At 40.6% G+C, this 19458-nt stretch overlaps 1 protein-coding gene across 1 annotated transcript in view; it reads left to right on the top strand.

Annotated features, from left to right (window-relative positions):
* Window positions 1-19458, top strand: part of CSMD3 (CUB and Sushi multiple domains 3) — an 80942-nt gene that overhangs the window by 48139 nt on the left and 13345 nt on the right. Inside the window, exon 6 of the mRNA XM_019519442.1 lies at window positions 10385-10572. Coding sequence (XP_019374987.1) covers window positions 10385-10572 — 188 coding nt within the window. The remainder of the gene's footprint in view (window positions 1-10384; window positions 10573-19458) is intronic.

Raw genomic sequence — 19458 nt, 5'->3', positions numbered from 1 at the left:
TTTCTCCTAGGTGCCAGTAACCAGCTCTCCTAAGTTATTTAGCAATGGCCCCACACTCCCATTTTTTTTCTCCTGTTCCCTATGTACCAAAAGAAGGACTTCTTGTTGTCCTTGATTCTTGTTGCTAATCTAAGTTCGGTCACCGCTTTTAGCCTGTCTTATCCGTTCCCTGTAAATTCAGGCTGTCATGGAATAGTCTTTCTTGGGACCCACCCCAAGCTTCCATTATTTATAAGCCTCTTTCTTCTTTCTTAAGAGGACTATGATTTCCCTGTTTAGCCAAGAGGGCTTTCCAGCCCTTCTGTTACCTTTTCTCTGCATGGGTATGCACTTTCTTTGTGCATTCTCCTAAGAGAACTGTTAAAGCAAGAATCTCCAGTTAAATATTTAAAGCACTTGCTCACCTACAGTGAGAACACATGTCAACATATGTATCTCAAAAAACTCCATTTCCAAGGAAGTAACTTCTCCGTTTTGTTTTGAAAAGGTCAAAACAGAATGTTTAGCTTAAACCAACAATGTGCCTTTTTCCATTTATTTAAATCCAAATAGGGAGATCAATCACAGCCAAACTATCTTATAAATAGTTTTGCTTTTTAGGAATTAATATTGTTCTGTACAAAAACAACTTCTAATTTCATACAGAAATACTGGTCAGATATGCACATATACAGACATACACACATGCACATCTTTAGATACTCTTATATAAATATAGGCATGTGTAAAGCGGTTACTTGAAAACCCACAAGTGGGGTAAGCATGTGAGATAGTTTCCAGTAAGGTTGTGGAAAACAAAATAATATCTTCATGAAGGTATAAGGCCAGAAAATGTGTAATCTTTTAATTAGAGAATACAACTGAGGTTTTAATGTGGTATGCTACAAAATATGAGAGTTATCTGTAAGGCATCATAACAAGTCCAAGAAGTGGACATGTTTTCTTGGTTTGAGTAAAAATCTAATGATGCTGTAGGTAGCATAAACAGATTTAAGAAACCTTACTCATTTAGTCTCCCACGTTTACTTCTTCCCCTTATGATGTTGATTACTAATGAGAAAACATGAATTCTGAAGCTCATTTTTTTAGATTAAAAACTTTAACTTTGTTAAAGCTCAGAACCTTTTAACCTGTGTCACGTTGCTTTCTGCTTTTCATACAACTTTATATATTTTTATCCAGGACTTTAATTTTATGAGAGGGGAAAAAATCTAATGAGCTCTGTAGAGTCTTTCAGTTTGGATCTAGATGCAATAGGGGCAGTAGTTGGAAACAGAGATTTACCCTTTCAGATTTTCAGCTTGTTACTAGCACAGTGGTACCCATTCTCTCACAATATCGGTTTGATTCTATTCATCTTCCCACTGTTTCTTGTTCTCCACTGAGTTGAAAGATCTGCAAGTCAGGAGATCTGCTAAACTTTAAGTTTTATATAAAAATATTATCTCCAAATGTTGGGGAACAACCATCTTGGTAATAAATAGGGGGAAAAAGTATTTAAAAATGTGGGGAATCCAGTAATTTTGTACTTTCAGGATCTCCTTATGGATATCTTTTAAAATTTGTCACATTTTTGTAAATCTCTTATCTCTGAAGTTTCACTTTTTCTGGCAAGATATGACAGTGTAATCTCTAGTCTTTGTTTTGTGTCTGTATCTGGACAAACTAAACTGAAACAACAGAATTGAGAAATGTGAATCACCACCCTCCATTTTAATGTAGTATTAATCTTGAAGCCTCATTATGGCTATTTAAATGCCAAAGCGGTTAATCATCTACCTGCTGATGAGCATGCTAGACATATTTAACTAATGAGTTTACCTAATGTAGCAGGACATACTGTTCGTGTCCTGGTACTGCATTGATGTGATAAGCAGTTTCTGAGAAACAAGGGCACATTTTTTGAGCATACATGCAGTATAGAATTTTATTGGTATATATAACACATGCAACCTTTGGGGAAAAAAATTAAAAGGTAGTGTATCTTTCCTTGCTTCAGATGACTTGGATGCCCACAGAGGAATGAAGGGAACCCTCAGTAAAATTCAGCCTAATAGAAGAAAATGATATTCATTCAGTGTTCTTAATTCATGGAATACTGGCAGATTCTGAGACTCTTAAAGCTTATAAGGGCTAGGAAGGAACCATGAAAGAGGACTCTGGTAGGTGCACAAAGGAGTTTCCTGCCTGAGGCATATTAAGAGGCATATTAAGGAGTCATGTTGGGCACAGAGAAGAAAGATTACCAGGGTAGGACAGAATGTGATTGCACTCTTAGACCGTGTGTAGCCAAAATGAGGGGCATATGTGCACAACACTTTAAAGTGGGTTAAATGCTTTTGCACCATTTTAATGGTGTCAGTGTTTGCATGCATTGGCAGTGTATTACACAGTAATTCCAGCCGCTGTAGCAAATTCGGCAGCATATTGCGCCTTAAATGACTCGGGGCACAGCAAACTAAAACTCTTGAAGAGTTTTAGTTTCCTGTCTACAGCCATGGAGTGAAACACCGGCCGCTGTGCAGCACTGCAGCTCTGCAGCAAGCCCATGCAGGCAGCCTGGCAGCAGTTCGGGGAAGACAGGCTCTGCCCAAGAAAAGCGGTAAGCCTGATCTTTTTTTTTTCCCCCCTGGAGCCTGCCTGCCTGCTTAAGCTGTGTGGGGGCCTGGTGCTTCCCTCCATGGCTGCAGTGCCCCCCAAGACCACCCAAGCCAGATGCCTATGGATGGGTGCTGCCTGCGGGGGCCCCACCACTGCTGCAGAGAGAAGCACCAGCCCTCCCAGCAGCCCAAGGACTGCCCTGCCCACCAACAGCTAACCCTGCCCTCCCGACCTCCTGAGAGGCAAGTAAGTTCAGATGTGTGCATGACATAGGGATTGAAAGGGCCCTAAATTGAAGCGGTGTTTTTAAAAACCCACTGCTTCAATTTAGGGCCCCTGTTTAATCTACACACACCCCTTTACTGTAAATAAACCACTTCCCTTGCATAAGGCTATCAAACAAAGATATTTCATATCATAGAATCATAGAAAATTATGGTTGGAAGGGTCCTCAGGAGGTCATCTAGTCCAGCCCCCTGCTCAAACAGGGCCATCCCCAATTCTGTAACCCAGCAAAAAAAAGTGTGGCTGGGTTTCAAAAACCTGTAAGACTGGAGATTCCACAGTCTTTCCCTGGATAACTTGTTTCAGTGTTTTTCTACCCTCCTAGTGAGAAAGTTTTCCTAATATCTAACCTAAACTTCCCCCACTGCAACTTGACACTGTTGCTCCTTGTTCTGTCATCTGCCACCACTAGAACAGTCCAGCTCCATCCTCTTTGGAACCATCCTTCAGGTAGTTGAAAGCTGTAATTATAAGCCCCCTCTCAGTCTTCTCTCTTCAGAATAAATAAGCCCAATTTGCTCAGCCTTTCCTCAGAAGTCAAGTGTCCCGGCTCCCTAACCATTTTCATTGACCTCCACTGTACTTCTTTCTATTTCTCCACATCCTTTCTGTAGTGGGGGGCCCAAAACTGGACACAGTACTCCAGGTATGGCCTCATCAGTGCCAAATAGAGGGCAATAATCACTTCCTTCAATTCTCTGCAACACTCCTACTAATGGAGCTCAGTATGCTGTTAGCCTTCTCCACAATAAGGGCATACTGTTATGGCTCATATTCATCTTGTTGCCCACTGTAACCCTCAGGTCCATGCCTACAAAGCTGCTGCTTAACCATTTAGTCCCCAGACTGTACTGGTACATAGGATTGAGGTCTTCTAAGTGCAGGATTTTCCATTTGTCCTTATTGAACCTGATGAGATTTCTTGTGGTCCAATCCTCCAATTTGCTTAGATATCTCTGAATTTCAGCCTTACCCTCCAATGTATATACTGTTCCCCCCAGCTTGGTGTCATCTGCAATCTTGCTGACGGTGCACTCCATCCAATCTTCCAGATTGTTGATGATAATACTGATCAAAACTGACTCTTGGGGCATGCCACTTGATTCTGGGTGCCAACTAGATGTTGAGCCATTAATTATTACCCTTTGAGCTCCTTGATTCTATCAGTTTTCTTTCCAAACTACAGTCCATTCATCCAACCTGGACTTCCTTACCATGCTTGCAAGAATGTTGTGGGAGACTATATCAAAAAACTTGTTAAAGTTAAGGTTTGTCACATCCACTGCTCTCCACCCATCCACAGAGCCAGTCATCTTATCAGAGAAGGCAATCAGCTTGGACAAACATAATGTTACCTTGGTGAATCCATGATGACTGTTCCTGATCACCTTCTTTTACTCCAAGTGCTTAGGAATGAATTCTTTGAGGACCTGATCCATGATTTTTCTGGAGACCTAGGTGAGCCTGGCTGGTCTGTAGTTCCCTGGATTCTCCTCCTTCCCTTTCTTAAAGATTGCCACTATATTTGCCCTTTTCCAGTCATTCAGGACCTCCCCCAGTCACCACAGGTTTTTAAAGATAATGGCCAATGGCTATGCAATCACATCAGCCAACTCCCTCAGCACCTTTGGATGCATTGCATCTGGCCTCATGGTCATGTATACATTAAGCTTTTCTAAATCATCCCCAAACTGTTCTTTTACCACTGAGGGCTGCTGAACTCCTTCCCAACTATGCTGCCTGGAGCAATAGACTGGGAACTGACCTTAGCTGTAAAGAACAAGGTAAAAAAGTAATTGAGTACTTCAGCCTTTTCCTCATCATTTGTCACTAGGTTGCCTCCCCATTTAGTAAGGGACTCAGTTTCCCTGATCTTCCTCTTGTTCCTAACATTCTTTTCTTTTGTCAGGATTCTTTTTTCCTTTTGTTAGGATCCTGTACTCATTCATCTCATGGTAACTGCTGCCCAAATTGCCATCAACTTCTACATCCCCCACCAATTCTACCATGTTTGTGAGCAGCAGATCAAGAAGAGCATGGTCCCTAGTTTGTCTCTCCAACACTGGCACCAGGAAGTTGTCTCCAATGCTCTCCAAAAACTTGCTGGATTGCTTGTACACTGCAGTTTTGCCCTCCCAGCAGATGTCAGATGTCAGGGTGATTGACGTTCCCCATGAGAACCAGGGCCTGTGATTGGGAAACTTCTGCTAGTTGTCTGAAGAAGGCCTCATCTACCTCATCCTCCCGGTCAAGTAGTTTATAGTACACACCCATCACAATATCACACTTTTTGCTGTCCTTTCTAATCCTAACCCAGAGACTTTCAACAGGTCTATCTCCTGTCTCATACTGGAGCTCTAAGCAATCGTGTATCTGTTTTACATGAAACACAACTCCTTCTCTTCTCTAGTTTGTACCCATCCATGACAGTGCACTGGTCATGAGATCTATTCTACCAAGTCTCTGTTATTCCAAACATGTGAGAGTTTCTTGACTGTGTGTGGAATTCAAATTCTTCTTTCTGGTTTCCCAGGCTCCATGCGCTTGTGTACAGACACCTGAGGTGACTAGCCAATTGCCCTACCTTCTCAGGAAGAATGAGGCCTCCCTTGCTGCCCTCTCCTGCTTCTGCTTCCTACAGGTCTCCCACTTCCCCACTTACCTCAGGGCTTTGTTCTCCATCCCAAGGCAAACATAGTTTAAAGCCCTTCTCAGTAGGTTAGCAAGCCTGTCTGCAAAGATGCTCTTCCCTCTCTTTGTCTGTCTGCACAGCACCAAATCAGCACTTGGGTGGAAGCCTCAATGGTTTTTGGTCCTGCCTGGACACAAATTCACAGGTGGAAGCAGAGGAAGAGTTGGAAGTGGCAATGGCTCTGGTATTACAGCATCCTCCAGTCATGTCTCTGGTCTTGTAATCTGATGACTCTCTATTTGTAAGGTTTCTTTAAAGTACAACTAGCTCTCCTGGACTCCTTTCCCCACTCAGATGGGCCTACCAGGTGATCCTGCCCAGCTGTTCCCTGTGTGAGTCAAAGTCTGCTTTTCTGAAGACAAGTGTCCTTACTCTGCTGCTCTCCATCCTTCTGTTAGACCTTGACTCCATGTGGCGCCCAATGACTAGGGAGATGACTATCCAATTGTTCATGGATCCTGTTACTCATTATCTTGGTTCATGCTCATTAACATTCACTCCATCTTCATCCCTCCTTTTGTTCCACCCATTTCTCCTCCCAACTCAAGCTCCACCTCTGTTTAATGTTTACTTCATTAACATGGAATTGCCTATGCATTTTATTCATTTACATGCCTCTCTGCTAAGAGTGCATGTTCAAGGCTTTGACCTCCACTTCCTCAGGTCACTTGCTGGTTCTTTCTGGTTTTTTGCTGAGTCCTTCTTCATCTCCAAGGTCTTGCTTCTGCTTTATCTTCTGACAAAAGCTGGTGGGCTACATTTTGTTCTCCTTACACAATGGGCTCTCTACTTTACAACACTACAACTTTGTTATAAAACTGATTGCATAAGCATTTGCAATGTTATTTTTAATATAACATTTTGCCTTGTGGTCAGCAGCTTCACTGAGACAGAGTAAAGTCTTGTATTCAGCTGCAAATCCATTGTTCCCCAAAATCCAAATATTGTTACCCTAACACTTTCCTCGGGATCCTAAACTCATCTTATGGTTGCTGCTACCCAAGTTGTCATCTACTTCATTCCCTGCCAATTCTTCCATGATTGTGAGAAGCAGGTCAAGAAGAGCACAGCTCCTACTTGGTCTCTCCAACATTTGCATCAGGATGTTGTCCCCAACACTCTCCAAAACTTTTCTAGATTGCCTGTGCACTGCTATATTGCTTTCCCAGCAGATGCCAGTATCCCATGGATATTCCCTTTTACATAATCCTAGTCTCCTTTATCCAAGTAGCTCTTTTTTTCTCCAATTACTGATCATTCCTTTACATCCCCACCTTCTCAGTACCTATCTCTGTGTTTCTTACAATATCTACCACATTTTGTTCCTTATTTCCTGCTTTTCAAGATTTCACCTACCTGGACTAATTGTTGTTTTGTGAAAAATGAAAAAAAACCCTCAGGCAGATGATTTCATAGATTCTGTTCTCTGCTATGTATGATGAGCTTTCAGTCGCATAAGTCTGTTAGAGGGTCTTTCCAAGGCTCTGCTCACTACAAGAGAAGGGAAGGGACAGTTGAAGGTGCTACACTTAAGAAGTTTCTCACAAATTTGTATCTGCTTGTTTGTTTGTATTTTTTTTTCCATTGGCATGTCAGAGGGGGTACAGTGAGGAGGAACAAAAGACATCTTTCATCATTCCTACTTGTAGGCTAGTCGTGTTCTCTTCCCATTATTCCCTGTCACCTACTATTGCTACCCTCCCCCTCTTGCTAACCCCATCCCTTTTATTATAGACCTGTAAAGGATCAGAGAACCAAAGCTCTATTTTAATACCTCCTATCTAGTTGGCACTGCTTAAGGAATCTAAAGCATGTCTGTAATGCAGACTGAATTAGGTTTAAACTCTTCTTAGCAGGCTACCTCAGCTTGCATGGAACTCCTTGCTACAACAGCTAGACTGCTTCCACTACCTGAGAAGTTAACTCAGGTACCTCCACACTATACTGAAGTTCAAATATGCTCATAGCACCATACATACTATGAGATTTGCTTTGCATATCTGTTATCTCCCTGTATGACACATTCTGCCTCTCATAGTCACTGCAATGGAAACAATCCTATATAATTTGATATATTGTTCTAGTATCCTATGGCATAAAAAGATTTTAAAAAGAAATCCATGAAAAATTTTAACTCTATTAAATTCAAAAATGTGTAAACTAATTTATATAAAAGCATGGGGTGCCTTGTATAGAAGTACAGAGGCTGCTCTGATGTGCTATAATTCTAACACATTGGAGCAGACTTGATTAATTACTGCACTGCAGAAGCCCAAGTTGCAGTAATTATGGTGCTCCAGCAGCCTCCCACATCTTGTGTATTCGTGTCCCAATATTTAAAAATGGTGGCGGCGTGCTTGGACTAAAGTTTGTTGAATAAGCTTTAGTTCAAGTGCCCCTGTCACCATTTTAAAGTGTGGGAGCCACTCATGGAGCCACTCTAATTAAAGCGCTGCCCCTGCCACTCCCCAGAGCACATGTAAAAATGTCCCCAGTTTTTATCTAAAGAAAATAGGTTCATCACCATTACATTTTATTAAATATCACATTTTAAATTTTCTGCAAGGATAGAATCCATACAGAACCCAGATTTGAAGATCCTGAATTTGGAATTCACAACTTTTCTGATGTTTATAAGACAGGGTTATATCTATATTCACATTTATGTCAGCATAGAGATGTGGCCTCTGGCAGCAGGGCATTATTGTTATAAGAAGCTTGAGTAGTCAGTTTTGAGGAGGTACTTTATATTTTATCAGTAATGGCTGAACAAGCAGAACATCCTGAGTAGCCATTGAGAGCAGGTTTTCATGTAGTGCCTTGTTTATTCCACAACTTCTAAACACTATACCAGCAACTGCTAAAGTCTACATCAACAACCTCTGAGTTTTTTGACAACAGTATTTTATTATATTTTTATAAAACACCCTGAATTGCTATCCTTCACTCTCACATAAGTGTGTATAGCTATGATACTAACCTGAAAATAGTACAGTAAAATTCCTTGATGATTTTCAGTAGTGATTATTTTTCAGATTCCGGTCTCTCCTGGCCACCTCCCCCACCCCCCTTCCAATTACATATACACTTTTATCCAAATAGTTCAGCTCTACTCCCTAGTTCTTGACTGTCACAATAATATCCAAGCCACCTGTTATAGAGCCTCCTGCTCCCCTTGTATTCCCCATAAGGGTGATGGGTAGTACAGTCTGCTTCAATGAATCATCTCCCTAGATTCCTAGTTTTCAGTTGATGCACACATTGGACTGTTTTAAAAAGTTCAGCACATGTTAACAGTTACTAGTACAAAGTGTCTGAAGTGCTGCAGATATTTCCACATGTTTAGGGAATACCTGTTGGGTGTTAGATATAGTGATGTGGGAACTGTTGATGACTGTTGACCTTTACTATCAATCGATGTACACTGCCCTGCAATAGTCCTGTTGAGAGGCCATAAAATCAATATGAATGTTGCAAGATCCCCCTTGGAGTAAAAGGGCTAAATCAGCCCAACAAAAGCAGGTGCAAAAAATGCTTTGAGCCATCAGTGGCATCTGAGACTCAAAGAGCAATGAGCTATCTTGAAGCATTGGAGATTTTGTTCTACTTTTTAAAGGTGAGCATACATTATTCAAGAACAGGGACAGAAACCTGCCCTTGCAGTGCTTTCAAAATACTTCTGCTTGCCTATCATCATTTGCTTTGTCTGGGTTTCAGTCTTTTCCAGTTCGCTATATCCAAGCTCCTGTTGGGATTTATCTATCAAGTTACTATAATAACAAATATTCAGATTAGCATCCTATGAAAATATCAAGTACTTATAGGAGTGTTTTTGCTTTATAGAATAAGACATTACGAAACAAGAAAGGCATTGTCATATATGTTGTTCTTCTTTTTCCTAGTAAATTATATCAAACTTTCTCCAGTGATAATATACATTGATTTTTTGTAAACATTATAAAATAATATTTGCCAAGAAATAATGCTTTTTTTCACCTGGAATGTTAAATTTTGATGGTTAGCCCCTTAATTCTGTAAATTCGTAATTCTGTAATTTAAATACTTAACTAGAGGTGGGTGCATTTCAGAGGTCCAAGATATCAACAAATCCTCCAAAATAATAAATGTGATTGTGGCTTCCACCTCTGAAGCCAGGACAGATTAATTTAAGTACCTATAGATGCAGTTAGGATTTCAATAGTAGGCACTCAGGTTTGAATATTTGGGCTGTTATTCACAAAATGTTAAAGATATGCATGCTTCTGCAAATGTATTTTGACTCTTAACCCATTAAAAAAAAGTCAAAAAATGCCAAATCCTAAGATTTATTTTAATTAATAGTATCAACATTGGGTTATATACTGAGAAATAATTGAAATGATCTATTTGTAGAATGTTCAGGGAATTAAATCTTAACAAATCGCTCATTCAAGAGCATCATTTATATTGCTTCATTCATAAAAGAAAATAAAGTTTGCTTAATTTTTTATATATATTTTTTGCCTTATTATGGCAACTGAAATGAAACAGACTTTTTCTGAAGAATAAATGAATGACCGAAGTTTATGGCATGGTCTTAGCTCATTTTTTGCTTGGCATTGAATGGAGTATTTGTTATATCTTTATATTTATTATTTAAATAATACCAGGCATTTACATTTGGTAAACCTCATCAAATAATATATATGATATACTTAATAAAAATAAAGCTGAGAAAATTATGGTTAAAGTGTATTTTTCTCTAATACAACATATTTCTATGTATTGAATGTGTATAATATTGTGAGTGTGTTTTGTCAACTTTAGATTTCAGACGGAACTTAATTATGATGTTTTGGAAGTTCATGATGGACCAAATCTACTGTCACCACTTCTTGGGTCTTACAATGGTACACAAGTCCCACAGTTTTTGTTCAGTAGCAGCAACTTCATTTACCTTCTGTTTACAACAGACAACAGCCGTTCCAATAATGGATTCAAGATTCATTATGAAAGTAAGTAATTCAGAATTTCACACCTTGATTCTTCAATCTTTACTTTCCATGAATATGTTCATTTGTATGGGTGTATATGTGCACACAAACACACAGAGGTCTATCCCTGATTCACACTCTGATCCACAGGTACCATGCATCCTGCTAAATCAATTTTAGTGGGACTTGGTTCACAAACCATTAAAATTTTCTTTAATTTGTTAGAGTTGTTATGCTGCTAAATAGAATTCAAGACATTCCTTTGAAGTCTGATTATGCTTTTTACTCTCAGCACTTACTCATTGAAGAAGCACAAGACAGAGATTGGGTTGGATTTATTTTTATTGTACCAACAAAAATAATGTGTTGATATATAAGAGAACAGTTGGCACCAGAAGTTTGCATGAGACTTTTATGGAACATGTATGGAGGATGAACAAAGTAAATTAGATGCAAACACAGCAAGACCCAAGGAGTTTCCAGACAGAGTTGGGGTCTATCAAGAGACAGCATTAAGCCCATTTTTGTTTTTCCTAGTTCTGGACATACTTGGAAGGATGATCCTTGATGCATGATATTCTCAAATAAGCTGCCTTTCATTAAAGAAAGCAGAGAATAGGTAGAGAGAGACTGGAACAGGCAGAGGCACATTCTGGAAAAACACTCTGTGCATGAGCAGAGAAATAGTAGAGTACATCACATGCATTCTTAGGATATTGGAAGAAGAAACGTATTGGTGGCCTTAGATGACCAGCACATATCATTTGTATGTAAGTTCAAGTATCTGTGGTCCATTTAACAAGAAAATGGAAAGAGAGGGATAAGACAATTATAAGCAGGATGAACAAGGTGTAGACAAAGTAGAGGGATAGTTGGCTATAGGAAAATGTCAATTTGTTCAAAGGGGAAAATCTAGAGAACTATTGCTATTGTATGGATCAGAATATTGGGTAACAAAATCAACAGATGTCCTTGATTAGGGTGGCAAAGGTGAAGATGCTCAGGTGGATTTGAGGACCCAGCAAAAAGAGAGCGTAAGAAATAGAAGGTGCAGTAACAGAAAAAATTACATCAAGAAAGGAAATGCTGAATGAGAACAAACTGAGGTTCTTTGAGCATGTTGCTAGAAATCCTGGAATGTACACAGGAAAAAATGTTCAGGCCATGACAGTTGGGTAAAAAAAAGAAAGAAAGATCCAAAAAGACACAATATAAATTTAAAAAACATGGTCTGAGAACATGGTGACAGACAGACTGAGGTCTTGTAAAGTATTGTGCTTAGAAGATAAAGAAAAATGGTATAATGCACTTTTGTGTGCGAAAAATTACACTATATCAATTACTCATGATTTTATTTAAAGATCACACAAAGTTTGGGCCATAGAATCATAGGCTCACAGAAAAGTAGGGCTGAAGGGGGCCACACAAGATCATCTCCTCCAGCCCTCTGCTCAAGGCAGCAGCATCCTAACCGTTTGAGCCAAGTGTCCGTCTAACTTGCTTTTGAATGTTTCCAAGGATAACGATTCTGCATCTCTAAGTAGTCTGTTCCAATGCCTGACCACTCTCATAGTCAAAAAGTTCCTCCTAAACTCCAGCCTAAATTTATCCTGCTTCAGCTTGAGGTCATTGCTCCTAGTCCTGTCTGCTTCAGCCACAGAGAAAAGCCCACCTCCATCCCCTCTGTAATCATCATTCATGTATTTGAGAGTGTTATCAAATCCCACCTCAGTTTTCTCCTCTCCAGGCTAAAAAACCCTACTTCTTTCAGCCCTTCCTCTTAAGCCATGCTTCCCAGGCCCCTGATCATTTTGTTGCCTTGACCAGACTTTTTCCAGAACTTCCACATCCTTCTTAAACTGTGGGGCCCAAAACTAGCCACAGTGCTTTAGGTGAGGCTTCACCAGTGCTGAATAGAGTGGAAGAATCACTTCCCTTGATTTGCAAGTGATACTTTTGTTGGCTTTTTTTGTAACAAGAACACTCTTGGCTGATATACATCTTATGGTCCACCATAACCCCCAGCTACTACACTGTGGTACTGAAACCAAACCATTTTACCAATCTATCCAAGTCATTATGGATCTTAACCTTGCATTCAGGACTGTGTGCAATTCCACCTAAATTGATGTCATCTGCAGATTCCTATTGTGTACTCAATCCCATCATCCAAATCATTAATGAAGATCTTGAACAATACCAGACCCACAATAGATCTCTGGGGAACCCCACTTGCTATCTTTTCCCAACTAAACATCGAGCCATTGAGAACTCCCCACTGGGTGTGTCTATACAGGTGCTTCACTGCAGATTTAATTAATTACTTCTGTAGTAAAGCATCACCATCTACAAGTGCACTGGTGTTAGGGTGCAGTAAATTAATCAACTCCACTGTAGGATAGTACTGTCAGGGGCAGTTCTATCCAACACCGAAATAATTACATGCACTGAAACGCATGTGTAGACAGGGGCCATCTGGGCCATGAGGGTGCTAACATACAGGGGCTGCCTGCCACCTAGCCCCACACTTTAGCACCCTCAGTAGTGTCACATCACAGTTGTTGCCACATGATGCTACTGTGCAGTAGTATCAGGCTACTGCACAGGCAGCGTCTTGTGTAGGCATGGCCAGTGACCACAAAATAATAGAGTTCAAGATCCTATGGGGAGGTCAAGGGGGTCTCTCAGCTCTTTTGCTACCTTTTCCTATGAGAGAGAATCGACTTTCTTTGAGCCTTTAGGACTGCTTCCTTGAGGAAAGACCACTCTTCTTGTATTCCCTTCCTCATCGGACCATGGTCCTGCAGGGCCTCACCAACCAATCTCCTGAGTTTGTGGAAATCAGCTTTCCTAAAATCAGGGATTTCTACCCTACTGGCTGATTTTCCTGGTTTGTGGTGGATGGAGAAAGTGATCATCGTATGGCTGCTGTCACCCCGTTTCCCTTCAGTCTTCAGGTTGCTCATTAGATCATCCCTTTTGGCCAGAGCCAAGTCTAGGAGCACCTTGCCCCTGGTTGGCTCGTAGACTTCCTGAGTTAGATAGAGCTCCTTAAAGCAAGTGAGGAAGCTTTCTCAACTTACTGCTTACAACAGGGAGGATTTGGTTGAAATGTGAAGGTGGGAGGTAATTTAGTTGATGGGTTGCATCTACACAAGACATTGACTGATCTGTTGTTACTGTGCAGTCATTTAGTACTTGTACAAACAAATACTAAATAACTGCAGTAATCGGAGTTACTGCTCAGTAGCACTGATGAACACCTATTTTTTGATGCTACTGTGCAGTACCCTAATACTGTGAATTATTTATGTACTGCTGTGCCCCCCTCCCAACAGATGTCCTGAAAATAAAAGTACTTCATGAGAACCAAGTTCTGTGATTTGGAAGCTTCTTGCAATTATTTAAAGAAGGCTTCATCAACCTCCTCTTTTTGGTTTGGAGGCCTGTAGCAGACACCTACCAGGACATTCCCTCTGTTGCTCTTCTCTCTACCTTTACCAAGAGACTTTCAACAGGGCTACCTTCCACTTCATATTACACCTCTGAACACATGTGTGTTGTTTTTATATATGCAGCAACACCTCATCCTTTCCTCCCCACCTGTCTTTCCTGAACAAGCTATGACCGGACTCCAGTCATGCGAAGTGGCATCATTATATCTCTGTAATCCCAATTACATCATAAGTCTCTGATTCTACTAGTACCTCCAGTTCTTCCTTTTCCCCCCTCATATTGCTTGCATTAATGTTTAAACATTTCAGGTATCTAAGTGACTGTCCTGAACTCTCTTGAGAAAAATACTAAGGTTTCTATTATTGCTTCCCCCCCTAAGCTTTTATCCAGGTCTCCAGACTCTATTTACATTTCAGCTTTTGTTTCTATCCCCCAGTCATAGTACCCAAACTCTGGGTTATAATACCCAAAATTGATTGCATGCCTGTACCCATACATGGGCATATTTGTAGTCAAACCTGAAGTAGTGACCTGATTTTCAAAAAGACTGTATCATCAAACTTTCACTACACTTAATGGAAGTTTGATTTACTCTGACGTTGTGAAAATCAGGCTGATTAAAAAGCGAAACATAATTTACACCTTAGACCCACGAATGAAATATATAGTAATTCCTCTTATAAGCACTAGTTTTCATTATTTTTCTCTTTACAGATTAAATGATAACCAGACTTTGAATGTTTCCTTAAAGCTTAACATTTATATACAAATTGAATAAGTTAATATTTGATCATGCCCTTTATTTTCTACGTAGTTCAAATCTATGCTGGATTTAAATAGTATATTAAGTCCTCCTCAGGCATTGAGTCATATTCTGATGTCACTTTCAGCTTGACCTACATATTTCAAATCACAGGATATAGTAATTGAAATGAAAAATGCCACAATAAAACTTTTCCATTTAAATTATGCAGCAGTGGTGTTCATGCACTTAGAGTTGTCTGTGTCTAGGGAAACTTTCCAGGTCCATGAGAAAGGTGATAGCTTTGTCCAAGGTGGAATTAAAGAGGAGAAAATTCATTCAAACACACAGGGTTTTTTTCAATCTTTTAAATATAATCATTTGGCAAATATGGCTTTGCAGTTAACATCAATTTAATTATTTTGCATAGACAGCACGTTATTTACTAAGCTACTGTACATCTCACTAAATTTGGCAGAATTATATGAGTCATATTTTCACATTAATAAGCTGTTCTTGACTTAAGTCTCTAATGTACTTGGTTAGATTTAAAATACAATGTGGAGATCATTTACTATTTTTTATTCACATTAATGAATACTAGGAGTGACCAAAGACCCACATGCATTGTTATTTTCTAAGATTCTTTGCGACATTTTTACATTATCCCAGAATAATAATCACAATGGATTTGAGGTAAAATGTAAAAGTGAGTACATTTTACCACAAAAAGTCCAGGCTTCTGCCAGTTCGTGCAGGCACCCTGGGAAGCTAGCTGTTTAGGTGTCAGCACTTGGTCTAAGAAAATATAAAAAATGTTCTACATTCATTTCATGCTTCTTCTCCATGGAGTTCTTCTTTCACCTCATGGAGGACTGAGGATTATCTCCGTGTCTCCCAGCCCAAGAAGACTGACTGCAACTCCTTTCAGAGGCTATGCATACCTCTCCATTCACCTAGAGGAATAGTTATTGAGTGACACTAGTAACTGTTTTTATTTATTGCTTGCACACACTATTGTTCCATCATTCTCAACTTTACTTAGCTGAGAAGTGAGAAACAAAATGTAAATTTCTGCATTATAGTTCACAGAGGCAATGTTTGTTGACTGCACACACAGGGGAAAAATCTCAAGTGTTTATAGGAAAAAGTTTAAAGTTGGTAGGCCTCAAGTATGACAGCTACCAGATGACAAATGCAGGTGACAGCAAAGATAGGGAAGGAGACAAGCAGCCAGGAGTAGTGGTAGAACAGATTAGAAAATCTAGATGCTTTCAAGGCAGAAGAGCCAGATGGAATGGACCTAGGGTACTGAAGAAACTGGCTGAGTAATTTCAGAGCCACTACCTATCCTCTTTAAGAACTTGTTAGCATTGGAAAAAAGGCAAACATAGTTCCCAACTTTAAGAAAGGGAAGAAGGAATATCTGAGGAATTAAACCAGTCAACCTGACCTCAGTACGTGGACAAATCATGGAGCAGCTCCTGAAGGAATCTATTGTGAAGCACCTAGAGGAGAATAGGGTGATCAGGAAAAGCCAGCATAGATTCACTAAGAGCAAGTCATGCCTGACCAACCAGATTTCCTTCTATGATAAGATCACAAGCTTTGTGGATGGGAGGAGAACAGTGGATGAACAGTGAATGTGATATACCTTAAATTTAGCAATGCTTTTGCCATGGTCTCTTACCACATTCTCATTAACAAGCAAAGACAATATGAACTTGACAAAAAGTATTGTACAGTGAATACATAACTGATTGGATCATTGTACTTAACAAGCACTTAACAACTTAAATTGTTAAATGTCTAGTTGAGAGGAGTTATTGAGTGGGGTTCCCCAGGGATATGTCCCAGGTCCAGTATTGTTCAAGATCTTCATTAGTGATTTGGATGTTGGATCAAGTGAATGCTTAACAGATTTACAGATGCCACCAAGTTGGGTGGAGTTGAAAACAGTCTGGAGGGCAGGGGTAGGATTGTGAATAAACCGGATAGACTGGAAAAATGTAAAATACAAACTGGAGAATGACTGGCTTGGTTGCAGTTGATTTGCTTTTGGGAATTGGCTTCTAGATAATATATATATACCCATTATTCAAATGTATATATATATATGGCGTTGTGATAATATATATATATATATGCATTAGAATAATGGCCCAGGGTGGCAGCAAGGGCTAATTGATTTCTAAAAGCCTGATCACACAGTCACACAGTTCTCACAGCCTTTAAGACAGACAGGGTGTTTAACACAACAAGGCCAATGGATAGAGACATAGCCTGGGAAATCGTGGGCATATACCACACTGTTCCATAACATGAGATAAGGTGGTGCCAGCTCAGAAGGCCCAAGAGTGGGGGGCCTGAGAGTTCTAGTTTTGGGGGAACAGACCAAATTAGGAAAAGACCCAGAAAGCCCAAATTAGGATGTGTGCATGCAATGGGCTTGTGAAACAAAGGAATATGCTGATCGGCCAGAATGTGGACAGTATGATGACCGCAGAAAGACCAGTCAGCATTAGCTATGGATGAAGAATCATCAGGAGGGGAAAAGAATACAAAAGCAGAGACTTTAGAGCAACAAAAAGTTCCCTGACAAAGCGTCCCCAAGAGGGGAACCCGACACCACATGGGCAGAAGCATCCCCAAGAGGGGAACCCGAGGCACCATGGACAAGAGGGCATACCACTAGCCCATCTCATCCACCCCACTGGAGGGTGGGGTGGGCCTTGGCCTCCAACCTCCAGGCTGCTGACATATGAAATTCTAGAAAAGAACCTGAGTGAAGGTCATGTCCTGGCCAGATGTACCTTGACTCTGATGACAGCCTTAGGATTACTTGTATTATTCTTTTCTGTTATCACTGTGTGTTAATAAATTTGCCTATTATCAAATGAAAAGGTCATGGTCACTCTGAGAGTTTTGTCCCCCCCCAGAACAAGGCATCTAGGTCATAAATGCCAACAGCAGTACTTCAGAGATAGACCTGAGATTTACAGTGGACCATAAGCTGAAAATGAGTCAACACTGTGCTCTTCTTACAAAAAAGAAAAAGAAAAAAGGACAACAGCACCCTGGATTTTATTGAGAGGGGCGTTACTTATTAATCAAATTAATCATTTATGAGGCCTCACCTGGAGTACTGTGTCTGGTTTTGGACTCCACACTTGAAGAAATATGTAAACAGACTGGAGAGCCAGCACAGAGCAATATCAATAAGTGCCCTCATGAGAGGCTGAAAGAGCTGAGGTTATTTAACCTGGAGAAGACTTAGTGGGTATCTGATATCAGTCTTCAAATACCTGAAAGGCAATTATAGAGTGAATGGAGATGGTTGTTTTCCTGTGATGATTTCTGACAGGGCTAGGAGCAATGATCTTGAGCTGCAGCAAAGAAAATTGAGGCTGGAGAGTGGGACGAATTTTGTGACTATGAGGGTGTTCAAATATTGGAACAGGCTGTCAGAAAGTACCCTCCAGGGGAGTTCTATTTTGGGACTATTGTGGCCTTGTCTGGTCTCTGAGAGCATGTCTACATGCTCAATAATGCACCATAATGCACGGTAATCAATGCTAATGTGCATCAGTGCAGAGGAACACTTTTTGTGTGATGCTTAATTGCTACTGAACTAATCTACTGTGCATTAATGCATTAACACAGTTTTCCCAGCTATACTAATGTGCAGTAGAATTAATCCAGTGGGCATTAAGCATATAATGTAGACGTACTCTGAAAGTATCTCTTGAAGCCAACTCAGGCTTGGCTTCTTAGAGCAATAGGGGAGCCTGATCTCCTTTCCACTCTGAGACCCCAGCCTTTCAGTCCCTCACTTTTTCTAGTTCTCTGTGGCCCTGACTCACAGTGAGCATCCAGTTCCACTTCTTAGGGAGGGACTCCATTTCTTCTTGGGGAGACCTAGTGCAATTCACAGTTACAAGCAGCACAGAAGGCAGTTTCTTCATTCAAGGTTTTTACTGGGGCAAGGGCCACCCAGCCAGATGTTCTCTATCACCTCCAAGGAGGTTAAGCAGTTCACCTGTCCCAGATGCAGCCCGCACAACCCTGAGAATCCCCAAAGATACTTAGCTGTCTCCTTTCAGGTCCCCCAGCTCCTCAGAGCTCTCCCACTTATCTCAGTCCCTAGACTCTTCTCTCAGGAGCTGACAGGCTGCTTCACCCAAGCCTGATCTCCAATTGTCATGTATATCTCCTCTGAACACCTTGGGGGTGTTGGGTATCTCACCTCTGTTGACACGTTGACAGAGCTCTGATGATGCTAAATGTGTTGGTCTGGTCTTGTGCGTAGCCAGACCTGGATTATCCCTTCATTCTCTGTTGAAACCAGATTTGCCCATTACTTTGGGATGTGCTCATTTATTAGGGACACGTTTCTAGGATCTTGGTAATTCTATCAATATGCTGCTTGTGTTACTTGTGTTTCTATACGGAGCTGTATATCTCCATTCTGCAAGTCCTCACCTCCAATGGAGCTATCTTGCAGGACTCAGTTTCAATGGGGCTGGGTTCCTCTAGTCACCAAATCAGTCATACACACACAAACTCACAGATTAACATAACACGCCTGACCCGGCTGGGTTGATCAGCATGGACAGGCTGACACCCTCATATGCCAAGAATCAGTTCATGAGAGCAACAATAAACTGCAGTCAGACAAGCACACAGTTAAACAGAATACCTCTGAATCC

The sequence above is a fragment of the Gavialis gangeticus genome, unplaced genomic scaffold (genome assembly GCF_001723915.1).
Source record: "Gavialis gangeticus isolate Ggan-Ray unplaced genomic scaffold, GavGan_comp1, whole genome shotgun sequence".
In the NCBI taxonomy this organism is placed as follows: Eukaryota; Metazoa; Chordata; order Crocodylia; family Gavialidae; genus Gavialis; species Gavialis gangeticus.
The sequence above is the reverse complement of the archived record's forward strand: the minus strand, read 5'-3'. Positions and strand labels throughout refer to the sequence as shown.